The sequence below is a fragment of the Electrophorus electricus genome, chromosome 8, assembly GCF_041902795.1.
Source record: "Electrophorus electricus isolate QZ-2024a chromosome 8, ASM4190279v1, whole genome shotgun sequence".
Taxonomy (NCBI): Eukaryota; Metazoa; Chordata; class Actinopteri; order Gymnotiformes; family Gymnotidae; genus Electrophorus; species Electrophorus electricus.
Window position 1 is genome coordinate 4,346,863 of NC_137504.1, and position 24,377 is coordinate 4,371,239.

General features: G+C 39.0%; 2 protein-coding genes across 4 annotated transcripts; one reads left to right on the plus strand and one right to left on the minus strand.

The window, feature by feature from the left end:
• Nucleotides 1–13,729: 13,729 nt before the first annotated feature.
• On the plus strand, nucleotides 13,730–19,738 carry aqp7 (aquaporin 7). The gene is given in 3 exon segments (XM_081718981.1): nucleotides 13,730–19,349; nucleotides 19,591–19,608; nucleotides 19,611–19,738. Coding segments are annotated over 3 exon segments (459 nt in total). The 5' UTR covers nucleotides 13,730–19,036.
• tpgs2 (tubulin polyglutamylase complex subunit 2) lies at nucleotides 19,378–24,365 on the minus strand. Of its 3 annotated transcripts, XM_081718585.1 has the most exons (9): nucleotides 24,172–24,365; nucleotides 23,794–23,873; nucleotides 23,625–23,712; nucleotides 22,997–23,128; nucleotides 22,743–22,853; nucleotides 22,456–22,619; nucleotides 21,532–21,854; nucleotides 19,810–19,898; nucleotides 19,378–19,708 (listed from the first exon to the last, which is right to left on the minus strand). In XM_081718585.1, exons 1-7 carry the CDS (start codon nucleotides 24,245–24,247, stop codon nucleotides 21,633–21,635), a joined length of 873 nt encoding a protein of 290 aa, XP_081574711.1. In that variant the 5' UTR covers nucleotides 24,248–24,365; the 3' UTR covers nucleotides 19,378–19,708; nucleotides 19,810–19,898; nucleotides 21,532–21,632. The 3 variants fall into 3 exon arrangements, with proteins under 3 accessions (XP_081574711.1, XP_081574710.1, XP_026859487.3); XM_081718584.1 differs by having other exon boundaries at nucleotides 19,378–19,898; XM_027003686.3 differs by having other exon boundaries at nucleotides 19,810–21,854; nucleotides 24,172–24,364.
• Nucleotides 24,366–24,377: the final 12 nt, after the last annotated feature.

A 24,377-nucleotide genomic window follows, 5' to 3' on the forward strand; every position in this document is an offset into this window, starting at 1 on the left:
TGAAAGGACGGTGGGTGTGTCAAAAGGTGAGCGTGTTGACAGGAATAGTATCCTTAACGTAGATGCAACCTCCCATGTAACTGCCTTTGCGATTTCTAGAAGTATCCGCTCTGATGTAATCCCCGCAGATGGACCATCGAGGACCCAATCCCCTGTCTAGTGTTGCACTAGTAAGCAGTTAATGAGCAGTTTGCCCAAAGACACCTCTTACAAGGAGATATTTAATGGTGTATTTTATATTTAAACGTTAACATTTCAGGAGACTACTGTTACGAACCCCTGGAACCACACTCGCACACCCCCCTGATCGGGCTCACCAGAGTTCTAGCACACACCTGATTCTCATTCTCCTCATTGCTGGCCCCCTTTATAAGCTTCCCTCCCCCGCGTTCACATCGCGAAGTATTGCTAACCCTACGCGGCGTACCGAGCGTTTCCGAATCTTGTATGGATTCCTGGTTATTGACTCCTGCCTGCTTTTTAGACCTCGTCTCCTGCCTGACCCTTGGAAACCCCTCGGACACTACACCGTGCTTCGACCCTGGACCAACCTGAACGCGCTTACCTGCTTGATTCCACAGATCCGTTTGATTTCTGAAAATAAAAGTGTGTGTGAGATCTTTACACCTAAAGTCAGTACTGGGGCAGTGGTTAAGGTACTGTACTAGTACTCAGAAGGTTGCTGGTTCAAGCCCTGCCACTGTTGGGCCCCTGAGCAACACCCTTAACTCTCAACTGCCCAAGTTGTACTCAGTCATACTTGTAAGTCACTTTGGATAAAAGCATCTGTACCAGTTCACTTGGGGTTGAGATACTCCCTTATGCTGTCCTCATGGTGCATTCCTATTACACAGCTAACAAACAGATACCATTATCAAATAAACACCAATGCTTGACTCTTTTTAATGGCTTTGCTGAAGCAATGGTTTTGTTTTGTAAAATTGAAAATACAAACAAAAATGTCCATATATCAGTGAACATCTTTTTTACAGTGGCAAAACATCAAAATTATTTGCATATACCTGATATAAATGAATTAGGTTAATGTTACAAACCCATTAAATGTCAATACAAAATTTATTATACTTTCACAAAGTGCTGAACACTGCCTCTAATTTAACAGTGTGAAAGTTAATTATACAGAGACAAACAGTCTCCAAGGCTCAGCATATCAAATCATTGCTAGACCACAATGGAGGTAGAGAGCACCTGTCTCTCTCTTCCAAAAGGCGTCGGCAAGACTTTGGACTTATTTCCACTGCTTTTTATAAAGGACAGCTGTGTCAAGGTTTCCAGAGGGTGCAGATAAGGAGCTCATTTTAAGTCAGAAGGATTGCAGGCATATCAGGGTCTGATGAAACAAGAAGCAGTGGTCCTGCGCTAATGATTTTCATGACCTCTGCCATAAATGATATGAGCAGATCCTGTCTTCAGCAAAATTGATTCTAGGATGGCCACACATTCTCAAGACCTGTTTATCATGTGCTTTCTTGTGATCATCTTTTGATTTTTCAAACATTGAACATCCTAATCTATCTGTACTTAAAGCAAAAGTTGGACCTGGCACTTCTGCGTAGGTTGAAGAGAGAGAATCTTAGTGCTGTGAAAGGTCACTGAAGTTTTCCGTTAGCTGTATGATAGCGGGACAGGAATTGGCAATATTGAGAATGGATGCACAATAAGCTCTCTTCTAAACTGCAAAAGGACTCTTAGCAAAGTGTTTTTTAAATCCGGCCCACTGAGCATAACACTGTTCAAAGACACTCCTTCACATTCTGCACTCGAGTCAAAGACAATCTGAATCTGACCTGGCTTTTGTGGATGGTTCATGCCAAATATTGGAAGGTGCCAGCACTCTTTTCCTTCTTCCAGAGGTGGAGATGGCTCAGCATGGTCATTGTCCAGCATCTTTTGCATAAAAATGATGAAATGTTTTTTTCATCTCATGCTTCATGTCCAACAGCTTCCTGAGAGAGCAGAGGCATTTCATTGCTTGCTCCCTATTGCTGGTTAAGCAAAATCTTGAAGAACCAATTGGCAGAGGTGCCACCCAACATCTTGATCCCATCATCTTGATAAACCATTGTCCATGATTCTCAAGAACTGTTTATTATGTACTAGCTGTGTTGGCTTGTCATCATCTTTCAAACACTGAACTTACTAAACTATCTATGCTTAAAGTGAAAGTTGGACCTGGCACTTCGGTGTAGCTTGAAGAGAGAGAATGTTAGTGCTGTGAAACGCCACTGAAGTTGTCCTTTAGCTGTGTGATATTGGGACCGGAATTGGGAATATTGAGAATGGATGCACGACCTGTGCAGAGCACATTTGCTTTAATGTCACTGACACCCGCTGACTTATGGGGTGTGACCTCATCCACAATGACCCATCCTACGTCAAGGCGCTATGCATAAGGAGTATTGTTGGGTCCATTTATTTGTTCTCGTACCTTGTGCACTCTTAAGATGTCTTGGCCTAAGTGCAGAAGGATTTGTGCATTAGGGTCTACAGCTGGAATTTTGTCAGCAGCTGCCTGTAGATGTGGATAATGTCATGCTATCCCAGGACTGGGAATTTCTGACCTCTCACCTGGAATCATGTCACACTCTTTTTGCAGTCTCTGGTGACATGCTGAGTTGAAACATAACACCTGTAGGGAATTTTGCTCTCCTTGAAGAAGGTCTTGTGCTCCTCTAAGGGTTTATATCTAAATCTTCTGCAATTCTTCAGAGGGTGTGGCTTTCTGTGTATCAAACAATATTGCTCAGGGCTTTCCATACTCTTCTCTGTACTATATGCTTGGTTAACTGGAGGTTCTGATGTTACATCTGTCTTATGTACAAACACAGAGGTCCTATGTTATGTCTCACAGGTTTGTCAACCTGGACGATGTGGTGTGAGAGGTACTGAAGAAGAAACTGGGATAATTTCTTACTTTTCTTGCTTTATGTCTTACAAATCTGGAAACAATACAAAATGGAGGGAATGCAGTGTCGAACTCCTGTTTGTATGTAAATCCCATTTCTCCTGTATACATTGGTGGGAGCCACTACTGGTTTCACCTCATGTGCAATATTCAAGTAAGCTAGTGCAGAGAGATAGCCTTCTTCCTTTGCACATTGAAACTCCAGAAGAATGTCACCCAGCTCTTGAAGTTTGACATTATCATTGTTGGATAGTCTTCAAGCTCTTGAGTAGTGAAAACTTTTCAAGCTTCTTGAGTAGAGCATTTTGACTACTTCTCATGCTCCATATCACTCTTCAAGTCTTGGCCATGCCATGAGCAATCCTGCTGTGGGCCTGAGGGCATGCACGAATGATTTCTTTTTATATATTCAGGTGACTCAGGTCCTAGCCACTACATTATTAAGTGCAGTTCCTCCCTAGCAGAGAGATTTAACACTCACAAAGGATGCTTTCCATGACCAGTCATTTTTAGGTCAGTCAGGAGATCAGAACTCAAAATTTCGTTTCAACACTTTTTGGTTCAGCTAACTCCTTATGTTCTCTGAGATTCTTGGAGGATATCTGACATGTTGAGAAGTTAATTGATGTGTCCTTTAATTTAGCCTCAGCTTCTCTGTGACTGGGAGTATCATGTTGAAAATCACGATGAAGAACTGGTTCAGGCATGGACATTTTGGATTTCTCTCAGCTCTGTGACTTGTGATACAGCTTCTTCATAAACTGCAACTTCAATTGTAGCAGCAGCAACAGCTTTTTGACAGTGAGGATGTAGGTTAGTTTCTGAATCAGACTTTTGTCTTATAACTGCAACTTCTTTCTCAGCAAAGGCTGACTGAGTCCAGTAAGCTTCAGCCTTATCTTGTGCTTTAATGGCTGCAGAACTGGAGGATGACTGTCAGCTGCTCCTTGATGCTTTAGAACGCACTGAATTAGTATTCTGAGGATACCAATTTCTTTGTTCTTGCTGAATATTAGTATCCTCTTGTAGCATGCCATGTTCATCATTATGCAGGTGGTACTGTCTACCAGACTGTAGGCTCAAATTTGCAATATAACAATTCCTTGTTTTTGGGCTCAGTATTAGGCCCTCTTCTCTTCTCTTTGTATACCCTCTTCTCTTCTCTTTGTATATTCTCTTGGTGATATAATATAATCTTATGACTTCTCCTACCACTGCTATGCTGATGACACCAAATTATTTCTTTCTTTTACACCCTCTGACATGCAGGTCTCCAGATGTATCTCAGCATGCTTGACTGACATTGCGTCATGGATGACAGCCCACCACTTGAAGCTGAACCCCAGTAAAACCGAGCTTCTATACAGCCCAGGAACTCCCAACCCTTACCATGACCTCACAGTTTCCTTCGAGAACTCCCTGATGTCACCATCTGAAGCGGCTTGTAGCCTAGGCAAAACGTTGGACAAACAGTTGTCATTCTCAACTCATGTTTCAAATCTGACTCGGTTTTGCAGATTTCTCCTTTGTAACATTAGAAGGATTCAGGACATTCTCTTGCAGGAAGCTGCCCAGGTGCTTGTGCAGTCTCTTGTGATCTCAAAGCTAGACTACGGCAACTCGTTACTTGCTGGTCTTCCTCTAAGAGCCATCAGACCTATACAACTTGTCCAGAATGCAGCAGCACAACTGGTCTTCAATCTTCCGAAGTTCACACGTCACTCCACTGCTATGCTCCCTTCATTGGCTCCCAGTAGCTGCACACATCAGATTTAAAACCTTGATGCTTGCCTACAAAGCCAAAAATGGACCAGCCCCTCCATATATGAAGTCAATGTTCAAAGCCTGATCCGTACCTCGAGTACTTCGAGCCTCAAGTCCGGCTCAGCTTGAAATACCTTGCTTCAAGTTGCATGGAAGACAAGCATCGAGACTACTCTCTGTTCTGGCTCCTAGATGGTGGAATGAACTTCCGCTTGCTGTCTGGACAGCAGTGTCCCCTGCAGTCTTCAAACACAGACTGAAGACCCATAAATTTGTGGAATATTTAAATGACTACTGTCTCTGCTCCTATGTTGACTAACTGAGACTAATACTTATTGTAGAGTATTGTTTATTATACTGATGTTGACTGCTCCCTTGTTGACTAACAAACTCTAGTAATTATTGTTTATTATACTTATCGTTGTCTGAGACAGAGTTTATGTATTTTGCACTTCTACGCAGTAGCATTGATCCCTGTATTTCAACAGTGTTCTAATTCATTGGTATATTGGACTCTAACCTACTGTACTGGCTAGGAGGTATTCTATGAGTAAATGACAAAGCACTTTTTAAAGTCACTCTGGATAAGCGTCTGCTAAATGCCATAAATGCAAATGTAAATATAAACTCTTTTTATATAACTCTTATGACAAACATAGTGAAATGTAGCTAGCCAAATTTGCTTCATACTATCCTCAAGTAACCTTTACATTTTAATAAATAATATTCATTCCTGTCCCTCTCTTGCAAAAGGTGTCGGCAGGACTTTGGACTTATTTTCATTGCTTTTCATGAAGGCCAGCTGTGTCAAGGTTTCCAGAGGGTGCTGATAAGGAGCTCATTTTTGAGTCAGAAGGACTGCAGGCATATCAGGGTCTGATGAAACAAGAAGCAGTGGTCCTGCGCTAATGATTGCCATGACCGCTACTATAACTTATATGAGCAGATCCTGACTTCAGCAAGATTGCATCTAGGATTTATGGCATTTAGCTGAGGCTTTTATCCAAAGCTACTTACAATAATGACTGAATACAACTTGAGCAAATGAGGGTTAAGGATCTTGCTCAGGGACCGAACAGTGGCAAACTGCCAACCTTCTGATTACAAGTCAAGTACCTTAACCACTGAGCTACCACTGCCCACATGGCCACACATTCTCAATAACTGTTTATCATGTGCTTGCTTGTCATCATCTTTTGAGCTTTCAAACACTGAATGTCCTATGCTATCTGTACTTAAAGCAAATGTTGGGCCTGGCACTTCTGTGTAGGTTGAAGAGAGAGAATCTTAGTTCTGTGAAAGGCCACTGAAGTTGTCCTTAAACTGTGTGATATTGGGACAGGATTTGAGAATATTGAAAATGGATGCATGACCTGTGCAAAACACATGATGTCACTGATGCTCGCTGACTTATGGGCTGTGACCTCACCCACATCCTGTCCCATCCTACCTAAAGGCGCTATGCATAAGGAGCATTGATGAGTCCATTTATTTGTTCTCGTACCTTGTGCACTCTTAAGATGTCTTGGCCTAAGAGCAGAAGGATTTGTGCATTAGGGTCTACAGCTGGAATTTTGTCAGCAGCTGCCTATAGATGTGGATAATGTCATGCTATCCCAGGACTGGGAATTTCTGACCTCTCACCTGGAATCATGTCACACTTAATTAATGTAGGAGCTTTCCACTTATGTGCTCAATCTTGACCTTCACAGCTCTTTTACCACATGCCTCTGTTGTCCCTGAACAAGTTTCCATTGAGTGTGGACTTGTGCTTGTCTTTGACATAAAGATGCTGAAAAACTGTTTTTGTAAGTGATCTGTTACTCTGTTCATCGATGACTGCATACATCCTTATTGCTTGTTCTCTCTTGCCTTCAGGATATATTCTCACCAAGCATATTTTGGAGCAAGAGCAGAGGCTGGGAGCATTGGCCTCATCACAGATTCTGGCATTGGAGAAGATGTGCTTTCCTTTATCTCCCTGCCATGCCCTTCATCATCAGCAACAATGTTTGTGGCAGAAGATGGAGGACCTCCATATAAGGCTGATTTGTGATTTTCGTTGTTATATTCAAAACACATGACTTGCTTTTTGAAGCCTCTGGTGACATGCTGAGTTGAAACACAACACCTGTCGCAGATTTGGTTGTCCTTGAGGAAGCTATTGCACTCCTCTCAACTTCTGCACTTTTTCAGAGGTTGTGGCTTTCTGTGTATCAGACAGTGTTGCTCAGGGCTTTCCATACTCTTCTCTGTACTATATGCTTGGTTAACTGGAGTTTCTGATGTTACATCTGTCTTATGTACAAACACAGAGGTCCTATGTTATGTCTCACAAGTTTGTCAACCTGGACGATGTGCTGTGAGAGGTACTGAAGAAGAAACTGGGATAATTTCTTACTTTTGCTTTATTTCTTACAGATCTGGAAACAATACAAAATGGAGGGAATGCAGTGTCGAACTCCTGTTTGTATGTAAATCCCATTTCTCCTGTATACATTGGTGGGAGCCACTACTGGTTTCACCTCCTGTACAATATTCAAGTAAACTTTTGCACATTCCAACTCCAGAAAAATGTCACCCAGCTCTTGAAGTTTGACATTATCTTTGTTGGTTAGTATTCAAGCTCTTGAGTAGTGAGAACTCTTCAAGCTTCTTGAGTAGAGCATTTTTGACTACTTCTCATGCTCCATATCACTCTTCAAGTCTTGGCCATGCCATGAGCAATCCTGCTGTGGGCCTGAGGGCATGCACGAATGATTTCTTTTTATATATTCAGGTGACTCAGGTCCTAGCCACTTCATTATTAAGTCCAGTTCCTCCCTAGCAGAGAGATTTAAAAGCTTGGTAACACTCACAAAGGATGCTTTCCATGACCATTAATTTACAGGCCTGTCATCAAATTTCAGGAGACCAGAACTCATGGTTTCCTTTCAGATTAGGTATTTTGTGATATCTTTCAACACACCTTGGTTCAGGTAACTCCTCATGTTCTCTGAGATTCTTGGAGGATATCCATCCTTGGAGGATATCCTTGAGAAGTTAATTGATGTGTCCTTTAATTTAGCCTCAGCTTCTGTGTGACTGGGAGTATCATGCTGAAAACCATGATGAAGAACTGGTTCAGACATGGACATTTTGGATTTCTCTCAGCTCTGTGACTTGTGATACAGCTTCGTCATAAACTGCAACTTCAGTTGTAGCAGCAGCAACAGCTTTTTGTCAGTGAAGATGTAGGTTAGCTTCTGAATCAGCCTTTTGCAGCTTCTTTCTCAGCAAAGGCTGACTAACTCCGGTAAGCTTCAGCCTTATCTTGTGCTTTAATGGTTGCAGAACTGGAAGATGACTGTCAGCTGCTCCTTGATGTTTTAGAATGTACTGAATTATCATCAGTATTTTGAGGATACCAACTTCTTTGTTGTTGCTGAATATTAGTCTCATCTTATAGCATTCCATGTTGACCATCGTGCAGATGGTACTGTCTATCAGACCGTAGGCTCAGGTTTGCAATATAACAATTCCTTGTTTTTGCTGACACCTGCTGTAAACCTTTTTCTTTTTACCATACTGTCCTCACGGTGCATTCCTATTACCTAGCTAGTGAGCAGGTACCATTCTCCAATAAACAACAAGGCTGGACTTTTCTTAATGTCTTTACTGAAGTAATGGTTTTGTTTAGTAAAACTGAAAATACAAACAGAAAATGTCTGTGTATCCATGAACATGGTAGTGTCAACACATCAAAATCCTTTGCATATACCTGATATAATGAGCTAATGTTAAAACCCCATTAAAATTCACTAAAGAAATTTACTATACTGTCACAAAGTGCTGAACACAGCCTCTAATGTAACCCAGCGAGAAAGTCTATTACTCACAAATAGTATTTCAGGCTCAGCATACGAAGAAATTGCTAGATCACAATGGAGGGTTCTTTTCTCTTAAGAATGCCACTGCTTTTAAGCAACATCCTGTTTTATTAACTACACTCATGACCACCGCTAGGTGGCAGTGTACAGAAGAAAATAACAGCAAAACCCCCATTTCTGCAATTGCCATACATGAAAGACATCAGGGCCCTTGACGTTTTTAGCTAGCATGCTTACTAGTTAGCCAGCCAAGCTGTTCCACTTTCAACAAGATGGTCTGATAACAAAGAGGTGTGTGGAAAGAAATCTTTTTATTTTATTTATTTTATTTATTTTTTTATTACTTAGGATGCCCTGCTGATACACCTGCCTGTGCATTAATGAGCCTTTTAAGAAGCACTTCAGTCACCTGCCAGGACGTTTGGTGACATATAAGTCAAAGGGACACACATGGCACTGTCCCTATGCAAAGCTACAAACCTCAAATGTATTGCAAAGTGTCGCTTATTTCAAACACCAAGGCACTTGTTTGAGACAAAAATTGATTCACCTGTCACAAAGACTCATTAGCTCAGAAATGTCTACCCAGTTGTAATGTGTGGTACAATACATTTTCACAGAGACAAGCTTCCACTCCAACGGCGGCACTTAATTATCAAACAAAATGCTTTCCTTTTAATTTATTTGTTAGCCTGACCCCCACCCTCCACCCCCTTGGAAGACTTTTAGAATTTTATTATTATTATTATTTATAACTTCTCATTGTGTCCAACAATAAGGGGTGGAGATGAACAAACAAATGGGAAATGTACATAGAATATTTTTAAGTATTAGCCACCTGCACCATTACGGGAATGATGTGTGTATTTCTATGTGTATGTGTATGGGTATGTGCAAGTGCATGTGTGTCTGACTGTATATGCACACGTACTAGAGTGGGATATTTCTAGTTTATGGATTGGATCTATATGGTTTTTATCAAATAGATCGAGGGAAGAATTCTCAGAATTAATCAGAACTGAACCAATAGCCTAGACTGGACGCCTTTGATAAAAACTATACAGACCCAATCCATAAACTAGAAATATCTATTAAAAATTTTATTAATAGACTATATATCGATGGAAGAATTCTCAGAATTAGTCTATTAATAGATTTTTTCAGTGGGTGATACTAATGATATTTTTTGTTTTCCAATTCATAAGTATGTTTTTTTTTTTTCATGTTATACATAGTATCCTGTTTTTTTTCTATTGTCATATTGGTTGATGTTATGTCTCCTAGGAGACATGATGTTGGATGAATAGGGTTATTTAAAGCATGGGATATGTGCGTGATGACTTCTTGCCAAAATTGGTGATAGATGTGCTCTGCCACATGGCGTGGATGTAACTGTCAGCTGTGTTTTGAGTACAGTATGTACAGGTTACTAAGCTTGTGAATCCCATTTTAAATATCTCATGTGCAGTGTAATGTACTCTATGTATTATTTCATTCTGAATGCATTGTAGGTTAATGTTGTTGGTAATTATTACACATTTTAATCCAAAATTCAGCATCGCACGCTAGTAATAAATCTTCCCCCCGTTGTCATGATGGGAGTGTAATTGTGTGGTTTGATTATTTTGTATATCTTAGATAATATATATATTTTTTGTATTAGGAATGTATAAATTCTGATATGGGTGTAGATAAGTTTAGCATATCTGAATTGATTTTTGAATAGTTAAGGTTTTGAATAGTTAAGGTTAGCTGATGGAATTGTAGGGACTGAATGCTTTCTATATTGTATTTTTGGGCTAGTTGTGGAAGTGACATGAACGTAGTCTTATGATAAATGTGTTTAAGATGTGTGATGCCTTTTTCTATCCAAGATGTAAAGTTACATTTTTTTGTTGATGGTAAAGTGTGGAATGTTGCAAATGGGAGAGTAGTTTGTGTGAGTGTGGAATTTGTTACCTTGTAGAATTTCCACCAGGCTGTTAGTGTCATGGCCACCGTCAAACTATTGAAACACGGATGTTTTTGATTGATTGACTGATAAATGCTAAGTCTGTGATTTTTATATCTCTGCATAATGGTTGTTCTATGTCTTTCCACATTCTGATATACTAGATTGATCAATTTTATTAATTATTGTAGTTGATTTGCAATATAATAACGGAAACAATTGTGGGCTTCTAGGCCACTATGTGAATTTGATTGATATTGGGATATGTAATGTGATTGGTATTGAGGGGAATGGGCAATGTTTTAATTGCATCATAAAGTTTGCTCATGTTTAAAGGGAGGATTGTAGATTTTGTCCAAATGATAGAATATTCTGATAATTTGAGTAGCTTTTGATAGATTGGATAGTTTCTGTTATTGAATTGAGTGGTTCTTGTAAGAAAAGCAGAATGTCACCTGCATAGAGGCTAATTTTATGTTCCATGTTGTGTGTGTGTTCCCTTTACATTTATATTTTGGCGTATTGCTGCTGCTAATGGTTCAATGAAAATAGAGATGAGGTAAGGAGAGAGAGCACATCCTTGTCTAGTGCCTCGATGCAATGTAATTAGTTGTGATATTACTCCATTAGTGATAACTGTGGCCTTAGGTCCAGTTTAAAGAATCTGGACCCATTTAATAAATGATTATCCAAATCCAGAACAAAATTATTTCCAACCAAGACTACATGTTCTTTCTATCCAGGGAATCTGACATCGGAAAGTCCATTGCTGATTACCAATCATGCCATGATTGTGGGTATTGGTTGCTTTATCAACAGTAAGTCTTTGTTGGTTTAATTCGCATACCTTTTATGTCTTTAATAGTGAGTTTGCCTTTTATGTTTGTCTATAGATGAGTCAGCTTACTTCAGACAGTGCCCATTCCAAGAATGGAAAGAAGGACTCCATTTATTCCCGTACTTTAGCAGTATTCTAGTTTATTATATCTTGATATAACTTCTTGAATACTACCAATATCCTGAACACTAACTTACTGTACTGGTTAGTATACACTCTATAAGTAGATGACAAAGCACTTTTGTAGGTCTCTCTAGATAAGAGTGTCTGATAAATATCAAATATGTAAATGTAAATGTAGGGAATCCATTACAAATGATGATCATATTGTGCTAACTCTGGAACTTTGCATTTTGTTAAGGCAAATTCTACAGGTAAAATTGTACCTTGGTATGGTTTGGCACACTAATTAATGTGCTATTGACTATTAAATATTGTCAGTTATTGCAAAAAATTGTTATATTTCTTACAAATCCATACTGATGTGTCCAGAATGACTAGTTCTTCGGAGGGTCTCCATTGTGATACATTTCCTTACTGAGAAACCATACCACAAGCAAATTGCAAATTCAAGGCTCTTATAGGCCATGGATACAAATATACTTGTCTTGGTAACTGTGGATACCATCTAGCATTAGTCACCATAGACCTGAAAAAAGGAGTCTTTCAGCATGGCTGCTATTTTCACTGAAAGCATCTGGTTCTTTTCACTCCAGAATCCTCTCCACAACCCCACCTTATCCATTCCACAACCATATTTCCTCCCTCTTTTCATACCACTTCACCCCTTAGTCCTTCCACAGCACATCTCATTCCTGAGTCTTATTGCCAACCCCATTTGAGCTGAGTCCCACCCCCAACCCTATCTCATGATTTGTAGTGATGCATTTTATTTACTAACAATGCACCTGTTTCACGATGAGTGACTTAAAAGAGCCTCCTAACAACTTCATTGGAGAGGTCAAAATTTAAGACTTTTGGGACTGTCATTGTGGAAACAATTACTATGGTTTTGTTCCAAGTAGATTTATGCATTGCTACTTTACCATTATTTAAGAAAAAACTTGAAATATTGCTGCCTAGTGTCCTATTGTATTGGTTGTGCAAAAAAAAAAAATCCCTTTCAGTCCATCTTATGAGTATTAGGCTCCATGGATTGGCCCAGTTGCAGAGCTGTTCATATTGACAGAACTGCATCGTATTGATGAAACTGAGGAAACAAAAGCTAAAATACTGTAAATCTGAATCTTCACACTATACTTCGATTTTACTGATCAACTGCCTTATTAAACATAGGTAGGTGCAAACTGTGCAAGGCATGTTATATTGACCTAAGGGGATCACGTAGTGGTTTAATTGTAAGATTGCAACAGGAGATGAAAAACCAACATACTTATGCCAAGGTTTTCCCAAAAAATCTATGTTGTTAAACAATTACCTTCCAGTCATTTCTACATGTACCTTGACTATCAATGTTTTTTGTCTGAGATGTTTGATACTCTTAAACAAGCCCTTGTTTGTGAGTGTGAACCTAACCCCCTACCTGGCCTGTTCTCTACACCTCATGTCCATTAAAAAAGAATGTTATTTCACAGTGTGTTATTGTCTCTACTACCTTGCCAACAAGACTTGCCAGTCTCCTTAAGCTGAAGAATCCCACCCCTTTGACATATGATAGGTGGGTCCATGAAATTTTAGCTTGTGAAAAGTTAGACCCATGGTTACAATCTGAGCTGAATGGATGAGAAATTTAATTCTATAATATCTATTTAAGAGTTACCTATGGGAACAATGGCTCTCAGCTGAAAGCCTTATTTTTGGGGGTTGATGAAGGGCCAGTTACCAGTCCACCCGCATGAGAGGATGGGATAACTCAACATGATAGATTTCCGGATGAGCCGTGCGTGATTTGCCACACATAATTCTAATAACCTTCCTCTGCCCTTTCGATGACCCTGATTTCCTGCCCAAAGGTGGTCCAACATGACAAAACTAGATGGTCAGATTTGTTCAGTCTGCTCTGGACTTTGCTGAAGTCCCCGAGGCATTGAAAGGTGTCCCAAAGGTGTTTACAGGTGTACAGCCATCTGAACCAGCACCGATAGGTAGGTTACGCTAACAGTTGTTGCGAGAAGGGAGGACTCAGCTGGTCAATGCATGCATATTAATTGTTTCTTTGTTGTGGTCTTAGGCTTTGATTGAGCCAGGCATTTTCCTTGTGTTAGTTTACAAGACACAAAATAATTCAATGTAATAAATTAAAGAAGAATAAAACAAATGGAAAACAAAAGCATATTGAGATATTGATACTTGAGGTGAAGTGAGATCAATTTTCTTTTAGGCCATAGTAAGTGGGAGCATTTTAATCACACCAATTTCACCTGAGCATTAAGCCTGCATATTTATAAATGAAAGAATATAATATAAGACACGCAACAATATAGAAAGGAAATAGTTGCATTCTTCCTTAAGAGATAATCTATTTAAAGAGAGGAAATATGATTATTACATAAACATTATAGTTTTCCTAATGTTGCCAGTGACATTCATGGCTAAAATAGCCTATTATACTTGAACTGAGGAGGTAATCACTTAGCTGTAACAATTATGACGGTTATTATGCAGATACAACAAGGATAGGGGTAAGACAGATTTTATAACAGTTTCATGGGCAACTGACACAACAAGGTATAAGGGAAAGGTAAGATAAGAAGAAAGAAAATCACCTTTTCACACAGGGCCATGTAGGTTTGGATTTTTTTCCCCTTAAAAAAAACCTTCATTTAAAAACTGCATTTTGTGTTTACTTGTGTTATCTTTGTCTAATATTTAAATTTATTTGATGATCTGAAACATTTAAGCGTGACAACATGCAAAAAAAAAAAAAATATCAGGAAGGGGGCAAACACTTTTTCACAGCACTGTATATGGCAATCTCTTCTGGTGAGGCAATGTATTGTTAATTGATCCCGGTTGCAGACCCTGTTACAAACACTGGGGGGCGCTGTAGATTCATAGCTCACACAGTCAAGTGTTCGGTTCTAATCCCTTTTAGTAAGAAATAAAAAAAAAATCTTTTATTCAAGTTTGGTATTGTTGCAGTGGTTGGGAGGTGACACTTTGTTTTATAAATGTTAAAATCTAGTACTCCTTCAGGAATATGGAATTTTAATAAGTCTAGCAGATCGAGGAATTTATCCTTAAGTTCCAAGAGCGGTGTTTTATGGTCTTTGTTAAGACCTTGCAGAGGTCAAGAGGACAAGAAGGCTGCATTTGCCATTACAATCTGTTGGTTGCTACATTCATTACTGAGTTCTAAATAGCCTTTGGAAGCAACTTCAGCACAATTCAAGTTCTATTGGAAAAATCTTCGGGAAACCTTTCCCGGACCCACACTGGAGTCTGGCCTTCACAGACCAGGGTGTGACACCACAGTGCTTCATTAACTAATATTAGTTTAACACTCCTGAATCAACTTGTCAATCAATAATCAGGTTTAGTAGGTGTGTCTGAGGACAGCAATTGCTAAACTTTTCTGCACTCTGGCTGCCAGGACTGGTCTTTGACACTCCTGAACTACATATTAATGCATGGTTTTGCCAAAAGATGTTCAGTTATCCTCATACTGTCAAACATGTAGAGATATTCATAATTGTAGTGAAGTACACAAGGTTTCCAGAGAAACAGGACATTTCTTCATCAGCTGTGCAAACAAGGTGCTTCTGAAGTTTTAGGAAACCTTGTGTACTTCACTCTATGTAAAACCTCATGTCTATCCAATGTTATATGGCCACTGATTTCCTAAAATTCCAAATAGGACCTTCCATCACTGACACAAAGGGATGAAAACCACTGTCCGGCAATGGATATACATGCCTGTTTTTTTCAAAGCTTACAAGCAAGTAAGAATAAAATGTTCATTTGAATACACCTCATCTAAATTTAGATTAAAAAAAATAAATGATTATGCTTTTTTAATAGATCAATGTGTCCAGGAGTGCAACATAAGGCCTGCAGTTGGCTACATGGTGACTTGGGGTTTATCCAAAAACATTCAGAGAAGACCAGCCTTTTAGCTGCTGATGACACAACCCAGGACCATATCCATTTGAAAGTTTTAATATATTTTGTAAAAGTAAATCAATTTTTATTTTTTTTGGATAACCTGTTAAAAATATTTCTGTGCCACCAGGACATATGCAGAAGTCAAGGAAAAACCATGTATCATATAAAGAAATTCTGGTAATTTATTTAATTCATTATGTTTTACTGATGCAGAGAAAATGACTGTTTTGCCCTTCTAAACACTTGTTAATGTATTTTGATTGCAGATACTAGCGCTGAAATGTCTAATAGAATGTTCCAAATCAGAATTCAACCTTTGATCCTAAAATGAAACAATAGGGAGATGGGAGCATATCTGTTTTACAGAAGAACAGCTAATCATACTGCACTCCTCTTTTGAGTTAACAGGGTTTATGCTTTTGCTGTTGTATTTTCACATTTGGTCATGGTGTTTAGGATGTTGTTGTATTTTCACATTTGGTCATGGTGTTTAGGATGTTGTTGTATTTTCACATTTGGTCATGGTGTTTAGGATGTTGTTGTATTTTCACATTTGGCCATGGTGTTTAGGATGTTATTGTATTTTCACATTTGGTCATGGTGTTTAGGATGTTGTTGTATTTTCACATTTGGTCATGGTGTTTAGGATGTTGTTGTATTTTCACATTTGGTCATGGTGTTTAGGATGTTGTTGTATTTTCACATTTGCTGGTGCCTTTTTTTAATTTTAGTGTTTCCTTTTCTGATTTCCTGTTCTGATTTTATTTTGTTAAAGTGAAGTGCAATTCCAGGCCACACATAACTTCAGACACACTGAAATACAATTAAGAGCTACATCTGTCTCCTTAAAGAATGAGAAAAACAGAGCCCCACCCATGACATAGCTGAACGTCTGGCCAAATGGACAGAGGGAGAAAGAAGCCTTAGATGGCTTCATTTTACTGAACATGAGATGGAGCCTAGAGATCAGTCAGATACACACCAAAGACGAAAAAAGACTGAAAGTACAGGAGGTCTGCTGTCACATATCTATATGCCATGTCCGTAGAAGATGGCAGTATATTTTAGATGCGAATAATAATGTAGCTAGAATCTCTGGCTCACATGTGCTGCCTGTCAATTACCTTTCTAGTGTGTCTGACTTTCCCAGTCATATCTCGAGGGCTTAGGTTGTGTGAGATGATGTACAGTGTGCCTGTACAGTGACAGCCCGTAGAACGTTTGCTAGTTTAACGGAGCTCTAAGATTTTCCAGGTCACTATAGCAACTTGGAATCATTCTATTGCTATTTCATCCTATAGCAGATTATTTCCGGATTTATTACTAATTCTATGTCAGTTACTATATTATTGCACATGTATGTCTTCTGCATCTGATCCTGAATTTATTCCTGGTAATATGTGATAATCAGCAAATCACACTATACATGTTACACTGTAAATGTTACGATCATGTTATTTAAAAAAGGATATTAATGTAACATTTGATGTCTTTGTTTTAGCGATATCAAGAACAGCAAGGCTGCTTTCTCGTTTATTTTGTCTATTGTTTGTGAATTGGAAGTTTAGAAAACAATTGTTAGTCTAACTGTACTTGAACATAACCTATGCTTATTGCTTTATTTCAAAATTATTGTTGTCTTGTAGTCTGTTTAAAATGAAAACTACTTTGGTACCCAAACTGAGGCTTGTTTAAAGCACTTACTGTGAAGACACCATAAACTCCACAGCTGAATTACCATCTGTGTTCATTTTAAGTCCAGCTAAGCACAAATACACCTGTAAGAGTTCATTCAACACCTGGGATTTGGCTGTGTATGCCTATACCCAGAACAAACTGAGCTGCAATAAACGCAGAAACACTTTGAACAAAACATGAAATAGCCAAACTATTTATCTAAACAGCGGTTGGTATTTAATTTTAAAAGCAGTGTGTTCACTGAGTAGGTGAATTGCCCTGTTTTGAAAGTGCTGTAAGATAACTTGATATATATCAATGCTATTCTCATGTACTATATATCAAGTGCAATAATGTGGAATTTAAACTTCTATCTTAATGTAATGGCATAGTTATATAATAAACCTAGTTATTGAGCAACATTAAACCTCTTAATTAAATGAGATTTTAACCACACAGATTTCAGGCTAAAGTATTAAAAGTATTACACAGTTATATATGGTTCAAAGGTATTTTCTATGCCAGAGTGTTGTATGCCATGTTTTTGAAGAGAGCATTTGAAAATTCTCTGAGAGCTTAATAGGCTACTCCCCGCTGTCAATCATGTATTCTGCTAAACGTAGAGGCCTGTAGGGTAGCTGCATGGGAGGGTGGTGAGGTGGGACAGGTAAGAGGTGCCACACCCTTGAACAGCAGGAGCATGGAGATGAATCACAAACTGGCTCAGGAAACAGAAGGTGGGTCTGCCTTGCAGAAACTCTGCACGTTTGTCCTAGCGGGGAGATCAGTCAAGTAATCTCATTAAAAGGTACAATTTTAAGATATTTATCTTTTAGAATTTCACTGAATAAACATCCTACTCTTCAGTGGTTCATCCTACTGAAGAGTTCATCCTACTCTTCAGTGGTTACCATTTAGGTATTGGTAATAATTGATTGCATAATAAAAATCTGCTTACATTGTAATTTAAATTAATTAAAAATAACTCTGTAATTAAATAGTGTTGATGGTAATTAAAATGCAAAGTAAATGTTTATAAGCATAATTCAAAATAGTAAGATTTTTTTTACTCATAGCCTCTTAATTTCTACAGTGATATGCTTATAGTGGTAGTCTTAGAGTCCAATGCTATTGAATGTTATTACCTGGAAGATGTTAGTGAAAAAATAGTGAAAAATGTGTAAGTACTTTCTTTCAAGGACACTGATTGAACAGATGCCACACAAACATGGGTAAGCAGACACATAGACAGAAACAGAAACACACACACACACACAGAGAAGAAGACTGGTCTGCAGAATGTCATCCAACTGACTATGCCAAGTGAGATTCATGTCTGTTAAAGAAAACTGGCTTAGGTATATATTGACTTTTCTGTGAAAGTTATGCAGAGGAAATTGGACTGGCAACTCGTCTGTCATGCATGAACATTTTGGTTAAATAAAAGTGATTGAACCTCTGATTTCTGTCAGCATTTATAAATTCTAATTTGAAATGTGTCACCAATTTATCAAAATCCTGTTCTTAGAAACAAATGAACTAAAGTATATGATTTACAAATCCTTGATCATAAGCAAATGAACATTGAATGTCATTTGTCAGACATTCATTTATGTCAGATCAATGCATGGTTCATCATTTCCTCCAAAATGCAATCGTGGTTAGGTGTATTTTACTTGGTCACCAGTATGTTCTGCCCATGCATACTATTGTGGAGATGTATATGTGCTTTCTCTAGGTATGTTTTTGTCTCTATATATAAGTGTTTGCACTAGGCTCTGTTGCACAGGTGGTTACAGGAAAATGCACTTTTGTATTAATCTAGGTTTTGCTATGGGTATAGTAATGGAAGTGCATGTACGTGGGACAGTGTGAGGTAAGGTGGTGTAGTGGCCTAACAGCAAATGTGAAATGACCATATTCTTTAAAGAGGTTTAAATATGTGAATGCTAAAAGACGTGTATCCTAGTTCTCCTGCTATGAGCTCACCTGAATTCACCAGTGTCATTCACCATGTGCACGTATGGCCAATAGACCCCATTACTGATAGAGACCATTACTGTGGGGGCAACTTAAAGTCTGGCCCCAACGCAACAGCAGGAATCTCTGCTACTTATCCAGTATCTTGCATTTCATTTCAAGCTGGATTCCTGGAGCACGTGAGCCAACATCGACCAGCTGAGATCCTTCTGTTAAAGAAAGCAGGCTCATTACCTCCCAAACCCACCAAGTCACCACGAGAAGATCAAAATGCTAAATAAAAAAAGAGAACAGAAAAAAAAGCACACACTATAATAAGATATTTATTAAAACATTCCATGGATGTGAGGAAGAAAGCCCTTGGAACGTTCATAACTTTTTTTCAGATTAATTCCTTCATAATAAGTGTGACATGCCAAATACTACTTATTCCCATCTGACGCACACGGGCGCTTGGCACAGCCATGCTGTTGCTGTGCTCTGAAGGATCTGGGGAACCTGCCTGCCTGATCCGGTGGAGGGCCAGTGCTGCTGATTGGAGTTCCGCGGAGAGCAACAGAGGATATGACATCAATCCCAAACGAGACCTGGGGCTGAGGCTTTTTTACAGCTGGTGCACGCAGGGGATTAGACGCATTCTGGCAAATGTAGAGAGAAAAAAATTCTAAAGTATTTTAAAGCTGATAAAAGTACAAAAGTGACAATATTTAGCTTTGGCCAGAGTAGACAGAAACCATACACTGCAGAGTCTTTGTAAAATGTTCTACGTTCTTCTGTCACACATGTGGCTCTTGTCCAGAGAATGATCTGATTAGCTCTCTTCTTCTTCTGCCACAAATAGGAAAACACTCATTTCAGGTCAACATCAGATTAGATTGCTTAGGCCTTCTCTAAAGGAACAAAAAAATACATGCTGCAAAAATGTATGTTTCTTCCTGTCACAAAACTCTGTATTGCTCAGTGTTTGCACTTTGATGTCTAAATGCATTAGCAGTGCAATCTAAGCCATATTCACAAAGCAAATATGAAAGAGAATGATACTCAAAAATGTAATATGCAATATCTGTTGAGGTCAGTAAGAGTGTTTACAGGAAAAAGAGGAATAACATTGAATTAGAAATATTGATAACCTAAAACACAAAGGACTAGAGATATTCTGTATCCTTATAAAATCTGTGTACAGGGGCCTCTGTAGACTTCTGCAAAGGACTCTGGGTAATCCTCTGCAGACCTCTGTGTAAAGCACATCATCTCTCAATCACTTACAGGATGGTAGAGAAAAACATTCTTATCTGCAGATTTAAGATGAAGTCATTTTTTTTTAAAGAGAGGTCTTCTTTTGGAATGTAATGGTACCAAATTTTAACTAGTTTAAATATTGAAAATCAATTTGCATAATGGTAAATAATGTATGAGTTGGACATAATGGTGGAAACTTCAAAGATCAATATGTAAAAAAGGCAGGGTGATTATATAATCACCCTTGAAAAGGTGTATAAAAATTAAACTCCTGTGTACCCGACATTCTCCAGAGGGTACCTCAAATGCATGTTATCTTTAACTTGCAATAAAGGACGGGACCAGCTATTCTCTTCAACAAATTCTTGAGTCTGCATCTTTATTTTATGTTTGAATGTATCACTTTAAAGCCAGAAAATTGGGAATTTGGAAACGACACAATCCTAAAGGGGATGTAGATATATTTCATTGCTCTTTTCTTTTCCTTTTCCAGGGCAGGCAGTGGTTAGTGCTAGGTTCCTGTTGTGGCCCCATTAGTAGGTGGAGTTGCTGGGGCTTTCATCTATAGTGTATTTATAGAACTTTTCCAACCTGCTCAAACTGACAGAGAACTAGAGCCCAGAAGGAGGATCAGAGTGTGCTCAGACTCATTAACACATCAGGTAGCCTAGGCACTGGGACCAGAAAAGACCAGGAGAATATCCAGTCCAGTCCTAAACAAGCCGCTTTGGTTATGCACAGAGATGAAATCAGCCTCCGCCTGTTAAAACACACGGATGACTATGGAGCTGCCCATGGGCTTATGGCCTCTGCTTATTTTCCTGGTCTTCTCTGAACAGAAGGCCAAAGTTCACAAACTGGCAAGAGGGGCCTCAACTATGCTCAGTGAGATATGGAGGGCCTAGAGGAGATATGGAGGGCCTAGAGGGCCTACTTGTCCATGTATATAACAAAGATGGATCGACGTAAAAGATTCTCAGCATACAAGAGTAAAAGTAATTTTAAATGAGTTTGTAAATGCTTTAAAACAATGGCGCACAAACTGACAACAATTTTAGTCAGGGAAGTATCTACTATAGACACAGGATATGGATGAACATTGGAATCTTGTAAAAATAAAATATGTAGTCTCAAATCTTTACAAAAGAAGGAGAGTACTTATGATTTGCATGAGCCTGGACACTGACATAACATGCTGCATCTCTTTTCACATAAGCCTGACCTCAGTGCTCAAGCACGTGGATAATATTTCCCATGATAACTGGACAGTTGCTGAGCATGACAGTGTAGAACAGTCCAGGTTGCAAGCCGTGTTGCCCTGTGTCATCGTCTGTTTACAGTCTGTCTGCCTGTGGCGCCTTGCCCTTTCGCAGACACGTCTCCACTAGCTGGGACCTGGGATGGCTGCTTTTTCTTGGAAGCGGGCAGCTTGGCTTTGCCCCGGAAAGCCTTGTCTGGGTCCAGCTTGTTCAAGAACAGTTCACCAGCTGAATCAAGATGAGGGTCACCGTAGAAAGTAAGGGGTTGATAAAGAGACGCCCATTGCTGTGCAAGACGAGAGATCAATTTTAGTAAGGATCACTGTACCCTCCACTGCGCTGTCATTGCAGAGTCTGAGAAAATGATAACTAATTCTCTGAACTTACTACAGTCAGGCCTATGGCTCATATTCTGCAACTACTTTATTCAAAGACAGATGAAGGACAGTTAAGTTACTCTCATATAGTGAAAGCGATGTGGCTTGCATAGTAATGAAAAACTTCTAAAAACCTGAGAGCCAAGTTCCTGCAGTTATGAACTAGAACAAAAGGCTGCAGTGAAATAGTAAAGTTTTAAAAAGCCATGTGGTTATTGCCCCTACACTGAGCTAATTTTTATTACATCCTAATGAATACAAATGAGAAGCGCAAGCAGCATCTGATCTTTCACAGCCATTTAAAACTCAAGAACAGCAAGCTACAAGGGAGCCTTATTAACAACATTGACACCAGTACAAGGTTTACCACTCTCTCTTTGAATTTGATATTAATTGTACAGAGACTATATGCACCATTAAACAGTTAATTGGTTGTTTTTACAAAGGAAAAACAAGGTTGGCTGATGTTGACTTGGGGTGATTTAATTATAGTTAATGCTTTACTCCTACCTTGGCCTGTGGGCTGGGCCCGTATGGGGTGAAGTTGTATTGCCACTCGGGCAGGCCTAGATGTGTTATCATAAGCCTATAGTATGCAGTAAAGGAGGAGGTAAGAAAGTGCCAGTACAGCGACCGGTCCAGGAACCATATTTCACTCTGTTGGGCCACAGCACCTAGATGTCACAAGTTATCAGGTCATACAATAAATGTAGTACGAGTCATTTATCCAGTATATGAAACCTTCAGCACACCATGAGTTACGCTGGCTTTGTTTTATGCTTTAAATGGATTCTTACCGGGAGTGCAGTCTGTGTACACCAGGCAGACTCTACCATTTCCACCACAGGGGTCAAGCTCAAATATACGGCTACGGGAGTCAAAGTGGGGTTCTTTATATCCCTCTGACCCTAAAGATGATCAAAAATTCCTTGAAGGTACATATAGTAAAAATACTTATGCTGAATTCTACAACTTGTACCACTTATGCCTTAAAATCAAAGTTACTATACAAATTAGATCATATTTTGTAGGTGCCTTTAGAGAACCTCACCTTCTAATGCATCCTCAAAGTCAAGGTCAGCTAATGTGGGGGCACTGGGAAGGGAGTAGATGTTCGACTGGGCCAGAAGACGGAGTTTAGCCACACTGTTAATCACCATACAACCAACAGGAACTGGTTCAGCTGTAAAGCACAAAACATATTCTCATTCCTTGAGATTTTAATAGTGGGAAGATTTGAATGCTTTTATTCATTTATGCTTTGCTTTTGGCCATTCCCAGTTATAATTCACAGGTTACAGTGGCTGCCCTGAGACGGTGGAATGGTCTTCCTCTTTGTTTTCAGGTCTTCCCTTACCATTGACTTAAATTCCATTTAAAAATTAAACACTTCTGAGTAGCCCTTTGGTCTGTTTAAGGTATTTTTTCATCTATTCTTTTTTGCATTCTTTTCTTTACTTGCATATTTATTTTACTGAACTGCCTTCTGGCATTGTTGAGTGCATCTTATAAAATTAACTACCTGAATGAGTATTGACCATCAGTGACATGATGGAGAACCACAACTTACCAAAGGTTATTAACATACTTTAAATATCAATGCATGACTACTCCTTTGGTAAGGAAAGAGCAATTACTTAGATGCTTATCCTATATTTTTAATATAACATGGAACTCACTTTCTAGTTTGGAATTCCAGGTAAGAGTGAAGCCATCTGTTGTCAAGTAGAAGTCTCTCAGATCCTCTGGCAAAACACAGTTGTTTTTCTGAAGGACACACAAGCACATATTTAAATCTATTTATTCATTGGCATCTTCTCAGGATATGATAATTTTCTCCTTCCGTACCTGCTCCCATGAGAGGAGGTATCTCTTCTCTGCAGGTTCTCTCTCAACGAATCGTACATCAAGGACACCAGGGAGGCTCTCTGAAGATTTAATGGGGGTGTTTTAAAAAATAACTAAAACGAAAATCTCAACGACTGAGAAGCCTATGAGGACATCTCTAGTGTCACCTTTGTTAAAGAGAAAGCTATTTAGTCAACACAATCTCTAATTCATTAGGACCATCTTACTGTAATAAGGGTATTCAAGTTAGTTTGCGTAAGATGCTTTATCACAATGCACGACTCATAGCCCCCTTGCTTCAATAAGATACTATAAGCAGCTTATTATAAAGCTGACTGCTTTGATATGGTCAAATGAACACTGGCGGCGACGACTCACCCAGAACCCGAGTTATTCCCAGGGTAAGTCTTTCTGAAAACCCTCTGAAGGTCTTTTCCTCTTTCGCATCCTCCATTGCTTACGGCATATATGCGCTTGAATCCCGCAGTAAGGCGACCGCATAGCAACAAGGAACCCAAACATGTTAAATCCTGAACATCTATTGGTCAATAAAATGAAAGATGGCTCATTTGGCGAATCGTGCA

Coding starts and splice junctions, on each gene's coding strand:
- tpgs2 (XM_081718585.1), bottom strand. CDS start 24,247: ATGGAGGATGCGAAAGAGGAAAAGACCTTCAGAGGGTTTTCAGAAAGA. Junction 23,874..24,171: donor GGGAATAACTCGGGTTCTGG/GTGAGTCGTCGC, acceptor TTAAATCTTCAG/AGAGCCTCCCTGGTGTCCTT. Junction 22,620..22,742: donor GTACACAGACTGCACTCCCG/GTAAGAATCCAT, acceptor TGTGACATCTAG/GTGCTGTGGCCCAACAGAGT.